Raw genomic sequence first — 17035 nt, 5'->3', positions numbered from 1 at the left:
TCAATTCCAATCCTATGGTTTTAAAGGGATAAATAAATGCCAAGCTCTGCTGAACTCTGAAAAGCCGATCCCAATTATGCAACACAGTGCAGTGCTTATCCACTGAAGAAAACAGAAATGGAATCGCTACGAAAGGTGAGATCCTGAAAATCTTTGAATCACACGCACTATCTCGCTTTTCTGTGCTAATATCAATGTTAATTTGTGAAGGCTTATATGGTAACTATTCTAAGTCATATTTAAATGTAAAGAGAATAAGTATATTCAACTTCAATGTTAGCTTAAAAACATATATACATGCTACAAGCCTGATGCTTTTTTTGGTCAGTATCACCTTTTGATGAAAACTCAAGTTTGTTTTAATATGTCAGTAGTGTTTTGAAACTGAGAAAAGTCAGAAAGGACAAAAGTATTTTTTTAAAAGGGCATATTTTATGAATTGCTTCCTAAATGTTGCTTTAAGATGTATTTTTTCTGAAAATACAATAAATTAGAAATGAAGCATATTTTTATTTGTTTTTTAATATCTTTGACAGTCAGGCTAAGCCACACAGGAGTTTTAGCATTATTAATTATACATTTACTCATACTTTTAAACCCCACTCACATTAACACAATAAACTTTTTGCCATAAACAGAAAATCAGATTAATAACTTTTTAGATACAGTTCTGTGTACAGAGGTTCAATATGCTACCGATTAGGTAGAATGTTTCCGTGTGTTCATAGGCTTGATAATAACTGGCAAGTGAAAAAAAGTTCTTCACTTTTGCAGCATTTTCTCTACAAAATGCCTGCAGGATTTGCACAGCTAACTTTAAACATGTACCTTTGAAAACACAGCCAGATTCAGCTTCCCTTTCTGATGAGTGGACTGTTTCTCAAAAAACTCTGAAGAACCAAAAAGCTCAGGAAAAATAAATCCTCTCAGATTTTACACACAAATTTTGGAGAGTGCACTTTTTATTTACAATAGTAGCGATAACAGTTACGCAAATAGAAATTTTCTCTTGAATTCGACCTATAATATGTATGGGGAGTTTCTTTGCAATGGATTTGGCATGTGGGAACTAAAAAGTAAACTAGTTGTCAATACAATGGAAAACTGTTGGTTCTTCCTCTGCATTCTAGATAATAGAAATACCACAAATAAATACAAACATACAACAGAACTAATACTACACTTTTTTTTTTTTTTTCTATTTTAATACTTATTTTCATGCCAGCAGGATGGGATCCTAGATGACACTATTAATACTGTCAGTGAACCAGACACATTAACTCCAAACACTAGATTATCTAAAAATTATCATCTCTCAGTCTTCATTGTAAGTTTGAACCCTTATCTGTCTTCTCTCTTTTGTTCAGTCCATGTCAGTGCGTTTAATGTTCACGACAGTATATTCCTACTATGTAACAGATTTTTTGGATATTCTCTCCTGTAATGGCTATATATACTTAACAATGTCAGCAATGGTAGCAGGAAGAAGAACTTTCATATTTTCAAAAGCTATTCAGCCAGGACTGTATTTCTCTCCTTAGTGCAAAAAATTAACTGTCTGAAGGGAAAGGGTGTAGCTGAGAAATGGACTGTTGAGGAATGCAGGGAGGAACTGAGAAAACGTCCAACACAGGATTTCTGCCATTATGCTATTCCTAAGGCAGTGTAGCAATGGCAATAAAGTACTTTCAAATGGAACATTTAAGTTCCTCCTGCCTGAATTCTTGGGAAGAGGGATGTCTGAACAGCTACAATTCCTGTTTAAGCAATGACTGAATAGAAACTGTTGGGGGCAAAAAAACCCCAAACCAAACAATTTGAATTTTCATTGGTTTTGCTTCTCTAATTTTTTAAAAGCTGTTCATGGTAATAATGAAATAACAATACTACCATAATGTTCTATGCAAGCACATTACTCAGAGAACATAATTAATCCTGAAAAGGTGCTAAAGAGCCATGTAAGGTACACTAAGATTGCAACATGCACATCCTGTGAAGAGCAATTTCACACTCAGTAGTTAAATCTTGTCACTCTGACATCTAACACATACTGAAATTATGACCTATTTTGCAATAGTAAGGCTTGCAAGTTCTACTGATTTTGACTTGTTCATATCAAGTCTCGAACTAGGCTATCTGCTGATGTAAGCCTTCACTTCAAAAATGCCAGGCATTCAAACTATGGACTGAGTGAGTATGGTCTAATCAGTACATGTCAAAGACACAGTTTTACTGAATACCAAGCGGTTTTGTGTTCCTTTAATAAAAGTCTCTGTAAATCCGATGCCATCAGAAGAAAGAAAAGCATTGAAAAGCATTAGCCAGATCCCTGTATTTGTTTCTAAAACCCTCAGAGAAAATCTTTAATACCAGTCTCATCTGACCTTTCTACTTCATGAAATGAAGCCTCCTCAGATAGGAGTTACCACGCTTGGAGAACACCTGTTTCCTGAATTGCTAATACTCCTCTCTTGATAAAATCGTTGTAGCACTCCCTCAGAGCTCCATCTTGACCCCTTCATTTTCTTCTTCACAGTTTACCTCTGTGAGTCATACCTGCTATCGTTATTGCAGCTTCTGTCTATGCACAACTCACAGATCTACCACCCTTTACTCCTACTATTTGGATTAAACTCTCCAGGATGAGTTTAGCACAGAAATTTTAACAGCTGATTGTGTTTCCTTGCAGTATTGCAGTGTAGTAGCAAGTACCTCAGTCCCAATTTGTCTGTTCAGCATATCCATGGGCTCCCTCCTAGAGTTTCTACTTTAGCTGACTGTTGGAGGTTTTTTTGACCCCTTGTGAACAACACTGCTGTATAATTTTTTTCTAAAAATTTCATACCTAGCTGTAGTGAAATCCTGCAGCTTATTTCTACAGACTATGTATCTTAATACGGAGTTTGGAAAGGTAAACAGTGTCTCCACAGTGTCAAGTGCTACATCCAGTCCCTTCCTCCAGTAGAGTGGTGTGATAATTCAAGACAAAGTAGACAACATGCTATCAACCTGCAAACACCACAGAACTTAGGTCAGGAGGAATTACCAGTACTCAGAGCTTAAAAGGGACTGCCTCGACTGTTGGAAATAAAGGCAATGATTTTGTGGAACAAAGAAATTCTTTGTCTCTCCTTTTCCACACAGAAAATCTAACTTTTCTTCATCTGTTTGTGCCTTTCCATCATCTTTAACATCACATGCTAACTCCTGCTGACATACATACAATCAGATCTTACTATATAGTGATAATATGCCAAAAATGTAGCAAAAATGATGGCTGTTTAAACTTCCTTTGTTCAACCATCACACAAAGTAGATTACCACATTGTTTCTATGCTTCCCAGTGGAATTCAGCAATGATGCTAACTGCATAACTTAAAAATATTTGCCACACAGAATAAGCTGGCAGAAAAAGAAAATACAGTATTGTGGGCACGGGTGCTAAAGAGCTCTACTGATCCCTGACATAATTTAAATGAAGCCCCAGAAGCTACGCCAGGATCAGTTTGGCCAACATCTTTGTCATACAAAGGAGTTTGACTTGGAGATTGTAAGCAATGCCTTCAGTATGCTGTTTCTGTTTATGACATTGTTACAAAAAGAATGTCTAAAACATACTAATCACTTCAAGATGAACAGTAAAACATAAGCTGTTATATGTAGACAGAGGCCTATTTCTGACATATAAGGAAAAGCACAATCAAGTATTTCTCCTTAGTATAATTCAGATGCTTTAAGGAGTGTAAGCACAGCAAAACAGGAAAGCAAATATTTGGAATGAAGAAAAATGAAGGAATTTATTGTTGCTTAAAACTAATCTAAGTATTTTAAATAAAATAGATGGCTTTGCTAAGATAATGCTGTGAAGAGTTCCACAGAAGTGAATTTGAGCTAATAGCTTCAGTTGTAGTTCCTGATCAACCATGTGTGAATGAAAACTGAAGGAAAAATCAAAAAGATGTTTCACCAAGTTTTAATTTTTAAGAAGTAAAAATCTTACAGCATGTTGATTTTCTCTCAATTTTTCAACTCAAGTTCATAGAAGACTCTTACCAATGGAGAAGACCTGAAGTAGAAATCCAGCCAAACAACTGACTTTGTTAGATTTGTGTAATTTTAAGCCACTAAACTATGATGCAGCGTAGGGGAAAGCAGCACTAAGAATAATGCTGCAATACACGGGGCCGCGGAGAAGACTGAAAGAGAAGGAATAGGGAAATAAAAGTGAGAAAAGGAGGACATTACCTAGCCTCTTTTGAAGCAGTGAAAGAGTAACTTTCCTGAAATCTTTTATAATATGAGCAACAGAAGCTGCTTGAATCAGGATGTTTTTCACCGAATCACAGACTGATTGAGGTTGGAAGGGACCTCTGGTCCAACAACGCTGCTCCAGCAGGGACACCTAGAACAGGCTGCCAAGGATCACATCCAGACAGCTTTTGAATGTCTCCAAGGATGGAGACTCAACAACCTCCCTGCTTGAGGGTGCCAGTGCTTGGCCACCCTCACAGTAGGAAAATGTTTCCTGATGTTAAGGAGGATTTTCCTGTGTTTCAGTCTGTACCCAGTGACTTGTTCTGTCACTGGGCACCACTTAGAAAGAGCCTGGCTCCATCCTCTTTGCACCCTCCCTTCAGGTATTTGTATATACTGATGAGATCCCCCTTGAGCCTTCTCTTCTCCAGGTTGAAAAGTCCCAGCTCACTCAGCTTTTCCTCACAGGAGAGATGCTCCAGGCCCTTTATCATCTTCGTGGCCCTTTGTTGGACTCTCTCCAGTAGCTCCATCTCTCTCTTATTCTGGGGAGCCCAGAACTCAACACAGCACTCCCAAGTGTTGCCTCACCAGTGCTGAGGAGCGGGGAAGGATCACCACCCTTGACCTGCTGGCAATACTTCTTCTTCCACAGCCCAGGATACCACTAGTTTTCTTTGCTGCAGGGGAACATTGCTAGCTCATGTTCAACTTGGTGTCCACCAGAAACCCAAGTCCTTTTCTGCAACGTTGCTTTCAAGATCATCAGCACCCAGCAATACTGGCACCTGGGGCTGTTCTTCCCCAGCTGCAGGACTTTGCATTTCCCCTTGTTGAAGCTCATAAGGCTCCTGTCCACCCATTTCTCCAGCCTGTCGAGGTCCCTCTGGATGGCAGCATGACCCTCTGGCATATCAGCCACTTCTCTCAGTTTGGTGTCATCTGCAAACTTGGTGAGGGTACACCCTGCACCATCATCCAGCTCATTAATGAAGATGCTAAACGGGACTGGACCCAGTACTGACCCCTGGGGTACAGTGCTAGTCACTGCTAGTCATCCACCTCAACACCTGCTCATCCAGCCTGTGCATCAACAGCGTACAGGAGACAGTGCCAAAGCCCTCTTTGTGAACCACCAAACAGAAATTCTTAATACATACATACACGCAAACAAATCCTGCTATTGTATGCTTTTGGTTATTTTGTAAATAGGGACTTAAAGTAGAAAGTTCTCCAGTACTACAGGGAATCACCTATATAAAAACGTAGAGCAGATGATTCTAGCCAACTTTATCACTTTGCTAAGAAGAATCTTAACACTGTCACAGAGGCCCGCTTGCAGATGCTATGCCTGCAGTGTCCCGGCTGCGCTGTCTCACACGGACTTTGGAAGCCATAAGATACAGATAGAGAGAGATGGAAGAGTACATAAAGACTTTGTGAAACCAGAACACAAACAAAACAAAACAAAAAATCCATCACCAAAATCATTCGAACCTCTGTTTATCCCCAGGTTGGCTGGGGACTGATTGATCAAAACGGATTTTGCTCTCTTTGTCAATTTATTTCATTATACAGATCATAATCAGAACGCAAAAAACTGTGTTGATTTCCTGGGAACTGAGGGATACCTATTATGTAGATTATAAGGACTTTTGGACTAGAAACAGAGTAGTCCCCACCACTCGCAGGGTGGTGTAATAGTTACCCACTTAATAAGTGCCTTATCCTAATACACCTCACTTTGTACCTCAGACTCAGAACCTTATTCCTTCAAGGGGTAGATAGCACCAGAGGGCCTGACTGTGACACAAAATGGTGCAGCGAGCAGGGTCCGAGGGTAACAGGGTAGAGGTTTATTTGGGTAAGCATGGGATCCCCCGCCCCAGGCCCCGGTTTGACCATGCTTAGGTCCAGGACCACTGGTCTGAGTGGGACCACGTGAAAAGCCACACGGACCTGACACAGGGAAGAGTTAAAGATGGAAAAGGCAAAGGCATCATCTGTAAAATGTCGGGTGCATGCTATTATGTCAATTGTAATGAAAAGAAGTGATGGGAAGACAAAAAGAGAGAACTGCTTGCTCAAATTGAAAGGTTACAAGAGAAGGTGCAAAGGCAAGAGATGCAACTGATGATGCAAGGTTTAACTTTATAAAAACATAGAGAAAATGAGATTAGAAGATAAAGTAGTACAGATGGTCAGTGCTACCTTGGAAATACAGGGTTGGACTGTGGATGCCCTTAAAGTGCAGGCCCTAATATGAGACCCCAAGCACTGGGATGGGGACATGTGGAACAACCCTGATGAGCGGCCAGGTGACTGGCCAAATGATGGTGATGATACTGTGCAAGGAGTCTTCCCCATGATCAAACATGAGATTACTGGGGAGGCAGGCGGGAGACCTGCCCAGAATGTAGTTAAGACCACTGCCTTTCCCCTCCTTGATCTGGCCAAATTACAGAGGGAGTTTGGTAAACGGCCTGATGAGTCTGCAATCAAGTGGGTCAAATGAGTTCATGAGACGGGAGGTGATCAAATTGTTTTCAATCAAGAGGAAGCTCAGGAGGGAGGCTGGGGAGCTGGCATCTTTCTCAGGGCAGGTCCAGGAGCACTATATTCCCTGACTGCCCAAGCTGCCAATAGGGTTGGGGGTGTCCCTAAACTGGAGCAAGGGGAACAACTGTGTGTTCATGCTTGCTCTGCTCAGGAATTGGCTAACAGATGAATGCAGTTGGCTGTTGAACAGTCTGTTGATCAAAGGGGACACAACAATGGGGAAGCTTCAGGCTCACCCTTGTATCTGATCCTGAACCTTGATAAATTAGGATTGCTCACACAAAGGTTGGGACACAGCCTTAAATTAATCTTAATTAGTACTGCCCACGCAAATGCAAAACGGGCGAAACAGTTGGGGATGGTTCATAAACCAAGTAACACAGAAGGCTAGAATGATAGGGTGTAATGAAGATGTCACCTGACCAAAACCCCCAAAAGAGGCCAGAATCCTTCAAATGAGGTCCTGCGAGACCTCAGGTTAAATCCTCAAGTGGGATGAGAGACAAGAAAGACCTCAGAACCAGTCTGTGGAGGGAAGGTTTAGACCTAGGTTTGTCACTAGAATTAATGCACAAGAAACCTACTAGCAGTTTTAGGGGCCATGGTCAAGCTGCCTGTGAAGCCAGCCGGAGTGGCAAGGATGCAGACCGCCTGTCCACCAACTCATTTTATAAAAACACCAGAGAGGCTCTAGATGCTGTTCAGTGTGCTGCTGCCCCACTGGCAGAAAATTAGTAGTGCCCATACCCTGTCAGGTGTCTCAGCTACGGCAGTTGAAACTTTTCAAGTGGGACACCAAGGGGGGTCCACATGCTGTTATCAGCCTGGGCCCTAATAGATTCCCTGTAAGATCTTTGATTGACACTGGAGCCCAAATTTCTTGTTTTCCCTCTGCCTTAATGGCAACCCTGGGTATCTCTCCCCATACATGTGTTCATGTCCAAGGAGTGGGCAGCCAGCCAACCTCTCAGTGCATGGGTGGTGTTGCACCTTCCTGATGAACAGATATTGCCAAGTTAAAGTTGCTTTTGTTCCTGACCTAAAACAAGCACTACAGCTCCACAAGCCTGACTGGGGAAGCCGCTTGTGGACAGCACTGGCTAGAACAAATTTCCACTGGGGCACACATGGCCAACCAACTGGCACGGCTTTTCTGCTTGGACTGCCCTTGATGAACCTGTCTACTCCCCTGGGAGTGCCTCGAGACCTGCAGATTGGGCAAGCAGTATCTTTTAACCACTCCACTGAGGGGCTTAAATGAAGCCTCCTTTTCAGCATGCATAACAACATCTAGAGCATTCAGTGTTGCTGCTGATAGCATGTGGCCAACCAGCTGCAGTTTGAGCAGCGTCGCAGGCGCCTGAACCATGCCAATATGAAGTGGCTTGGCCTCTTTTTCCTGACGGCCATTAGCGCAGCCCCACAGAGAGATTATTCCACTCAGGACGGGCTTAAAAGTAATGTAGTCTTGCAAATGGTAATCGATTTTGTGCAAGATGTGGGCCTTAATGATGGTCCATTTTCTACGTGTATTGCTACTGTGACATCAGCTGAGAGCTCGTCTTCATACCTTTATGGTTCAGGCATTGGCGTATCAGAATTAATAGCAAACATTTACAAAACAGCAGTTCCCCTCAATACCACTGAAGGTGTCCAGGTGTGTTGTATACATCTAGCTTCAGGTCCCACGCACTTGAACCTAAAAACAGTGAAAGCTGCCTGGAAAGGGTAGATGGCTGGACTACCAACACCACCACCCATACTTGGGACTGGGATTGGACCACCCCAAGCAGTGGATTTAATTTAACCCACTTTAATGCATCAAAGCCTTTCATCTCTGTTTCCTATAATATATATAATGCAAGATTGTGATATGATGGACACAGGTGAAACATGCAATGGTACTCTGTGGGACATTGATTGGTTCCACTTAGAAGTGGTAAAACAGCAACTCCCATGGTCATTTCAAATTTCTTGGTTTCAAATACAAGATGTTTCCTGGTACATCCACTTAGGAGGAAAATGAAATCTAATGAAGTGGGCCCACACAGTGAATTACTCTAAGGTCCAGGAGTTTAAACTCATCAACCCACCTCAAGAGAAGTGGGCCCTCTGGTCTCATGCTATACATCAAGCCTTATTCATGTGGGAAAAAAATGTTTCCATGGTGGTATGGACATCCCCAGGTATGGTATAGCTGTGCAGTGATGAATATGCCCATCCCAACTTTAATTGGTGGAAAAATCAAACTTGGAAGATGCCTACCAGCCAGTCGCCTGCACCCTAGATACCATTCTATTTTGCCCTAGGAAATGGATGCCCCGTATGTTGCACCCCTTAACTGGGCATAACTACTGGGTAAAGCAAGAAACATTTACTTGGGAAGAAATGAGTGTGGGTCAATGGCTGAAATCGATGATGTGGCTGAATGGTTTATTCCAGATAGCAACATTAAGACTAACATTATCATTGGAGATACCCTCATCCAACTGGGATGTCTGGCCAACAGTGCCAGAACATCCTTCATGTTGGTCAACACATGGTTGCAAGCCACTACCAAGATGATACTACAAAACAGACTGGCGCTAGATGCCCTCTTGCTCAAACAAGGTGGAGCATACACGCTCATCAATGCAACAACAGGCTGTTGTACCTCAGACTCTGAACCTTATTCCTTCAAGGGGTTAGACAGCAGCATAGGATCTGACCATGGCACCCACTTGGATTCCATTGCTTCTTGGGAAGGCTCTAAGACAACACAGCCTGCAAACTGACCACATGCATCAGCCTGTAACAGAAAAGTAGTACATTCTCCTTTGGGAGTTCTAGTATCCTCTGTTATTGCATTCTTTATGCAGTTTTTTCTAAAATCTAGCCAAGCAGCTACAGCAGAAGAGATACGTATCTTTCAGGATAGGTGGATTGCAGAAACAACAGAAAGGAGGAGCAGCAAGTCTCTTAACATCATAGAAAGGGACATTGGGTAAGGCAAGATGGCTTTTCCATTTCTCAAACATTTTATGAATACAAACATAGAAGACTGCAGTCCTTCCTTACTCATGCATTTTTCTAGCCCTGTACAAATAACCCAGAGCATCCAGAAGGTTCACTATGTGCTTTACCTAAATGATGGGATTAAAAAAAAAAAAAAGTTCTATACAGTATCTCCCAACCACTTTAGAAAGAAAACAACTCAGTAGCAAGAAATAGTGAATTTTTCAGTAGAATGAATGAAGTATATATTAGTTAAGGGCTACAGCAACATAAGCCAGTTGCCTGATTGGTGCTCTACTGCAGTATCTGATGGCTGTGCTCAGCAGACATTCTGACCTTTTCATGCTCTTTACTTATGGCTCCTTGATTTGCATTCATTTTTTCCAGGCACTTGAGTTTTGTTCTATATGTACACTAGCTAAAACTGGAAGCAGCAGAGCATATCCAAATTTTATCAAAAGACACAGAACACACACATGGAAACCAGTGATTTTGTTTTAAGTGGACACAAGGTTTTCAAGATGCGTATCAGCAACACAACAGTCATACACAATTTAAACTGGAAGGCTTACCTTGACATGCTCCAGTGCGAATATTAGGGATGAAGCCACGACGGCATGGCTGAGGCTGAGCAGGGCACATTTCACAGGGGTGACCCCAGGCACGCCCGATGGTCGCACAACAGAGGGTTTTTGTGCAAACAATTCCAGTTAGCTGGCCCTGACACATCTGGTTGTTAACTTGTGTGAAACATGGGCCTGTTCTGTAATCTGGAAAAAAAGAAAGATCACTGTATTATACAAGACAGTGTACTAGTAACTATAGAGAGAATCTGTTTTTAATCCAGTAGGTACCTATATTAAGAAAATTCCAAGAGGACATGGAAATTTAAGTTATGCTACTGCTTACAGAAGTAGCATGACACCTTCCACTAAAAGTAATGATTTTCACAACGTTATCTTATCTTTCAATTTATTTCTTTCTGACAGATGCAAGTAGTGAAAGGCAGCTGGACCCAAAACTGATCTGTGCATTGACAATGTATCCAGTAAAATCCATAATAAGCAAAAAAGTTTTACAAACAAACAAGTAAACAATCAAAGGAGCAGATCAGATTAAGCAAACAAGGACTGGGAACTGGTTTTCTTGTTCCTGAGTTACTTCATGGAGATGCATGGGAGGGAAGTACAGACCATAGCAGCCACACATTTGTTCACTCCACATTGATCAAGGTCCATGACAGCAACTGTCACAGAATCAACATTCCTGCTGGAATGCTTACTGCAAAATAGTGGTACGTACAGAGGACTAATTAGTAAACCACCATTTATTTTCAGAGGAATAACATGAGATAATACAACCTGTTCAAGCTATATTGAGTACACTCAATACAGCATACAAACTATATGAAAATATACTCCTAGTCAAATTCCTGTAAACAGTTAACTCATTATGGTTCAGCCTGTACAAAGAGAAAGATTTTTTAACCTTATGAGGCAACACAAACTGGGAACAACAATTAACTCAAATTCTCTAGGAAAAATGAGAAACAGATGGTTGCTTTAAGCTAGATTTCATATCCTTACGGAAACTTTAAGAGGGTGAAAAAAAAAGAAGAAAATGCAAAGCTTCCACTCAGACTCAGTCACGTGAAAGAAGGCGTAACAGTGGGGTTATGGCTACTCTCCCTGCTATCCTGTCCTATTCTCCTTTTTTTCCTAATGAAAACAGACTCCAATACTGGTACGTGGGTCACACACTGTCTTCCGCACACTTTCATTAGTGTGCAATTGGTCTCACAACCAAGCTACAGATGGGACAATCGATGCTTTCTAGAATTTGATACTTTCACCCTGAAGAATGAAAATAAGAGCTTTGACATATTTGGAAAGGAAGAAAATGGTCTTTCTAGTGAGATCTCATAGTAAGTTTTCTTTGCAATAAGACACAAGGCTCTTCAAGTAAAAGCTAGCTCAAAGAGAAATAAATGCTCTGCTCCTATCTTTGATAAGGTTCATTCAGGTATCAGCCTGGGAAAGACTTCTGCACATAGTTATTAATACACATGGGCAGTTAATTTCAACTGGGCTGTTCACTTTAAATAAAGTTAAGCAAGCACATTAAGTATCCACCACTTAATTCCTAAAAATAAAAGAAGATTAAAAGATCTTAAATACTTGGTAAGGACTGTGAATTTTAATCTTTCTTCATTTTCATTAGAATATAATCTTCAGAGTTATAACTTTGAGCTTCCCCTGTGTCCATCAAGCCACAAAGATAGTACTTTCAGTAAAATATATATAAAAAGAAAATCCTGTCCATTAGAAAAAGGATTCAGCGATACTTCATCCAACATACTGGAAGCCAAGCAGCTTTACAATGGTCTCAGATTAATTACATCCAAGGCCCTTGCCAAATTGGAGAGAGCTGAATTTTAACATAAAATACAGACCCTGATGACTGATAGCAGAAGACAGTGATCTCATCAAGCTATAGCCTCATATGAGAATGACATATTTGAAACACAAACTCCAAACATCAAAGATTTAAATTCCAGTAACTAACTGTTACCTTGGATTTTAGTTAGGGGTAAGACTAAGAAAAAGACCCCATCACAGATTATAACTGTATACTTCGTTCATATAAAGTTTACTCAGGTGTCACAAAGATTGAGGGAAATACGTGATAGACTGCATTTAACCTGCAAATCATCAGCAATGGTCAGCCTGCTATCAGAAGAAAAACAGAACTGCTCGGAATTTAACAACTGAAAGAAATGGAATTAAATCCTAACTCCAGTGAAAACAAGTGGGAATTTGGCTATTGAATTCAATGACAACACTATTTCATTCTTGGAAAACAATATTGCACTCTTTACCAAATAGCTGTATTATAATTTATTGCCTAATATTTTCTGTAAAAGCATTCTCTACATCACACGGTGAAAGTAATGAGCTTCATGTGCATGGAAAAAGCTTTTACTACTGCTCAATGAGCAGACTCCCATTCTAATGTCAACTAAGTTATATACACTGCTAATATGATAGCAATACAAATGATTAAGAAGAGTCCACTCATTTCATTTTCTCATTAATGACTGAGGTACAAATAATAGGCAGATTCTGGGAAAGTCTGTGGTCTGTTCTATGTATTAAGAGCTGATTGTTTGACTGTAACATGCACATTGCAGAATTTTTGCCCAAGCGATGGTTGCAGTCAGATCAATAAAGATTGAGTCTTTCCTGAAAATTAAGATTGATTTTAGACGCCTCATGAATGAGATTCTCAAAAACATGAAGCTGAAAAAGACAAAAGGACATGTGTCGGTAAACCTCAAAAGACCATTTATGAGCCACTAGCAACACTGAGAATGCCATTATAAAATATAATCACTACCAGAAGAAAGTAAGATTTCCAAGGGAAAGATTCCAAGTAAGATTCCAAGGGAGCATGATCTCTGGATCCACACAGATCTGTATGGGAATACCAAATCCTGTCCTGCTTCTAGAAGTTGTATTCTGCATCAGCCCAGGTAGGCATGGATCTCTTCCTGGAGGGCTACTCAATGTGCAATTCCTTTGCAGAACTTAAGCATGATGGCTGGTCATGCATTCCTTACTCCATGCACTCAAATGGAGTCCAGTTCTTCATGAGGGTATGACCCCTATGATGAAATCAAATAATGATTTATTATGCATCTCTCAAATTTCCAAAGCTTGCACAAAGTCACTTGGTCTGTTCAGCTTGGAGAAAAGGAGACTGAGCAGACACCTCATCGTGGTCTACAGCTTCCTCACAAGGGAAGGAGGAGGGGCAGGTGCTGATCTATTCTCCTTGACGACCAATGATAGGACCCAGGGGAACAGCAGGAAGATATGCCGGGGGAGGTTTAGGTTGGACGTTAGGAAAAGGTTCTTCACCCAAAGGGTAGTGGAGCACTGGAACAAGCTCCCCCGGGAGGCAGCCATGGCACCGAGCCTGACAACATTCAAGAAGCATTTGGACAACACCCTCAGACATATGGTATGATTTTTGGGGTTGTCCTATGCAGGGACAGGAGTTGGACTCGATGATCCTTGTGAGTTCCTTCCAACTCAGGATATCCTATGATTCTATGATTCACCAGGACTGATAATCTTGACATCCCAGCTCACTTTGGAACTCCTATTCAGAAAATAAGTAGTTCTGCTGGACAGTATTGTATTTTTACGGCATCTCTTCTCCAAGGTACACTTTTTTATAGGACCAATCTTTGGATAACGTGAAGCGATTACAGTAGGAGTAGAAATACAAATTATTTTATTCTTCTGTTCAATGGTTGGTGATCCATAGGAATATTCTGGCCAAAGATCTTCCATGTTAAGATGTTTGGAATTCAATCAGACGAGATTAAACTTGGAACTTAAACCTGAGTTGTGAACTGAATTTGAGTTCCATATCTTCCCGTAAGACATAAGATGATCATGTGTATACTCTGTCAACCCTAGTAATGAAAAGTTCAGTTTGGAGGGTGTGTTTGGAAGAAAGATTAGAGAATATAACCAGACTCCAAAGAGTGTTTGTGCAAGAGAATGAGTTAGATACAAGAAGGAATGATACCAATACACCCATTGCTTAACATATCCTATTAAGTAAGAAACATATGCTCTTGAAACCTATATATATATATATACACACATATATATATATATGTGCCTACCCGTGCCTTAACAAACAGACAATACATAAATCATAATGTTCAGGTTCTATAAGCAAGCCGCTTCCATCAGTGTACGTCTGCAGGAGGGGATCTAAAAATCTGACTACTGCAACTTAAACAGTAGAAGAACAAATGAAACTATTGTTAAATTTTCAGGTAGATTTACAAAATAAATTCAACCCAAAATGCTGAGATCCTGAATGATACTTCAGAATAATGGCACATAAGCAACAGATCCTGAGCTCCTAAGAGAATGTGCAGCTTATATAACCTTGGGCTATAGAAGCAGAAACCTAGCAGCAGACCATTTCCAGATAGCAACAGGGAAGTAACCTGCTATCTGCACCCAGCAAGAGTGGTTCTTTACACAGCTATGGCAACTGCATTTCAAACTGAATGCTGGAAAACTGGAAAAATTATGCAAAGAGTCAGAAGAATAATTTAAATTTCAGAAACATGCTTTATAGTAACATTAATATTTTAAAATAATATTGTAACTTAAAATATTATCCATAAAAAATGTATGCATTTTTAAAAAGCTTTATTCATTTATCCATTTTTTTTGATCCATTTCTTTTTATCCTTTTTTTTTTTTTTTTTCATCTTTATCCAAAATGAAGTCCAAAGGTAAAGAGTCTGGTCTGCTATCCGAAGAGGAAAACGTAAGATTTTACAATATGAAGTGAAGGCAAGCATGTTCGGGCTAATAGTGAAGTACAGCTGTTTACATAAAGGTCTCTAGTCACATAGTATATTTTTACTTACAGAAAGCAAACATACTAAAACTAGATGCCACTCTAGAGTAATTTTGTAGTTTCAAATGAAGCTGTGGATTTGATTCAGACATTACGATGTGAGATTCTATGGTTTGTTTTATACAGTCAGTCAGACAATATTATTATAATGGTTCATCTGACCTTAAAAACCCTGAGTTTATGAATCAATCATCTTTTCCATATTGGTTTTCTTGTCTTATTGTTAGGTGTTTCTTCATTTGCTCCTTTCCCAGCATTTCTGGCGGAATAATTTTGCCAGAAAGAACATATGTTCTAACATATGTTATAAATCATTTGTTGCTTAGAAAGGATAACTGCTTTGGTGAAAGAAAGTGATTTTCAGCACATACGTGTTATGCATTTTTTTAACCTCAGAAAATTATATTCAGTATGCACCATGACTTGAGAATGACAACCTTTATCAACAATCCAAATTGTTAATGTAATTAAATTTAATAAGTGCTTTTTTCTTGGCATCAACATAAAAAAACAACCCTGGAAATAGCATATTGGACTTCTAAATTTAACTATACTACAGTGTTTCTATTCTTTCATACAAGTATGCATTCTGTATTCACAAATGGGACTATCCAACTATCATGGTTCTTGCGATCTTTTTCATTAATTCCTTTTTAAAAAAATTATAAGTCTATTCTAATTCTACCTATAATTTACAAAAGGCTATTTGACAGGGAGCCTGCCACAACAATTAGAAACATAAGAATTCTAATGTTGGATATGGTCCAATATCCATCTATTTTGTTTTTCTTCCTGTACCTCTGGCCAAAACCAGATGATTCAGATGAAGGTGTAAAAAGCCTGCTGTAAGTAGACATGGAATAATCTGTCTGCCACATTAAGTTTCCTCCTGGTGTCTAACACCCACTAGCTCAAAACCTGAAACAGGATGTTTCACATCCCAACTACCATTTGTTGCCATTCAGAAAAAAACATTAAAATATTTTGATACACATATAAGGATCCAATTTCTGTCTGAATTTTGTCACAGTCTTAGCCTCCACAGTTTCATACTGTGTTAACTACTCCTGTTCATGAAAATTTTACCTCTTTTCAGGCAATTAAAAAGGAAAAAAGTGAGACATAAGGAAAAGGAAAAGTAAAAAGGCACCTAGACATGTTGGAATGTCCATTGCAAGTTATCTGGAAGAATATGAAAACTTGAAGTTTCTTTTCATGTGAAAGCACAGACTGAATTTTTAACTGAAGGCTCCCAATACCAAAATATTGTTTCTATGTAAAGCCCAACAGTACTGTTCATGGTGCAGTGGCAGTCTCCCATACCTACATAAAGCCTACGTAAAAGCTCTGGAAGAGTAAAAGGACATAGACTGCAGTGCTGGAGCAGCATATTATCACAAAACCTATATTTTATGCCTGTGAGTGCTAGAAAGATTAGCAGAAAGGAACTGTGAAGTCTCTTCCATCATTTTTATTAAAAAAAAAAATCCACAGAAACATAACTAAATAAGGAACTGATGTATCTGGAAGCAAATATTTTAAAATATAAGCTATTTTGAATATTGATACTTCTGTTACTAGAAATAAAATAATGAAAACATTATGCAGGTTGATCAGTATGAATCACATGAGGAGTGAGTAAAGCAGAAGGTCTGAGATATGCCCTCCCAGCCCTGTCAATTAAAGAACAAAACATAATACTTGATAAATGTTTCACTTCCTTACACAGCAGATTTGCCTTTCATAAGGACTTTTTACAGAACCCTTCTCCCAT

General features: G+C 39.7%; 1 protein-coding gene across 1 annotated transcript in view; it reads right to left on the bottom strand.

Moving 5' to 3' along the window:
• FBN2 (fibrillin 2) overlaps positions 1-17035 on the bottom strand; it is a gene marked incomplete at both ends in the record, with an annotated part of 178819 nt that overhangs the window by 126924 nt on the left and 34860 nt on the right. The window contains one exon of the mRNA XM_082335529.1: positions 10380-10577. Within this exon, the coding sequence (XP_082191655.1) occupies positions 10380-10577 (198 nt within the window). The remainder of the gene's footprint in view (positions 1-10379; positions 10578-17035) is intronic.

Source organism: Platalea leucorodia (assembly GCF_965183815.1).
Source record: "Platalea leucorodia genome assembly, chromosome: Z".
NCBI lineage: Eukaryota > Metazoa > Chordata > Aves > Pelecaniformes > Threskiornithidae > Platalea > Platalea leucorodia.
This window is presented reverse-complemented; position numbering and strand designations above follow the sequence as displayed.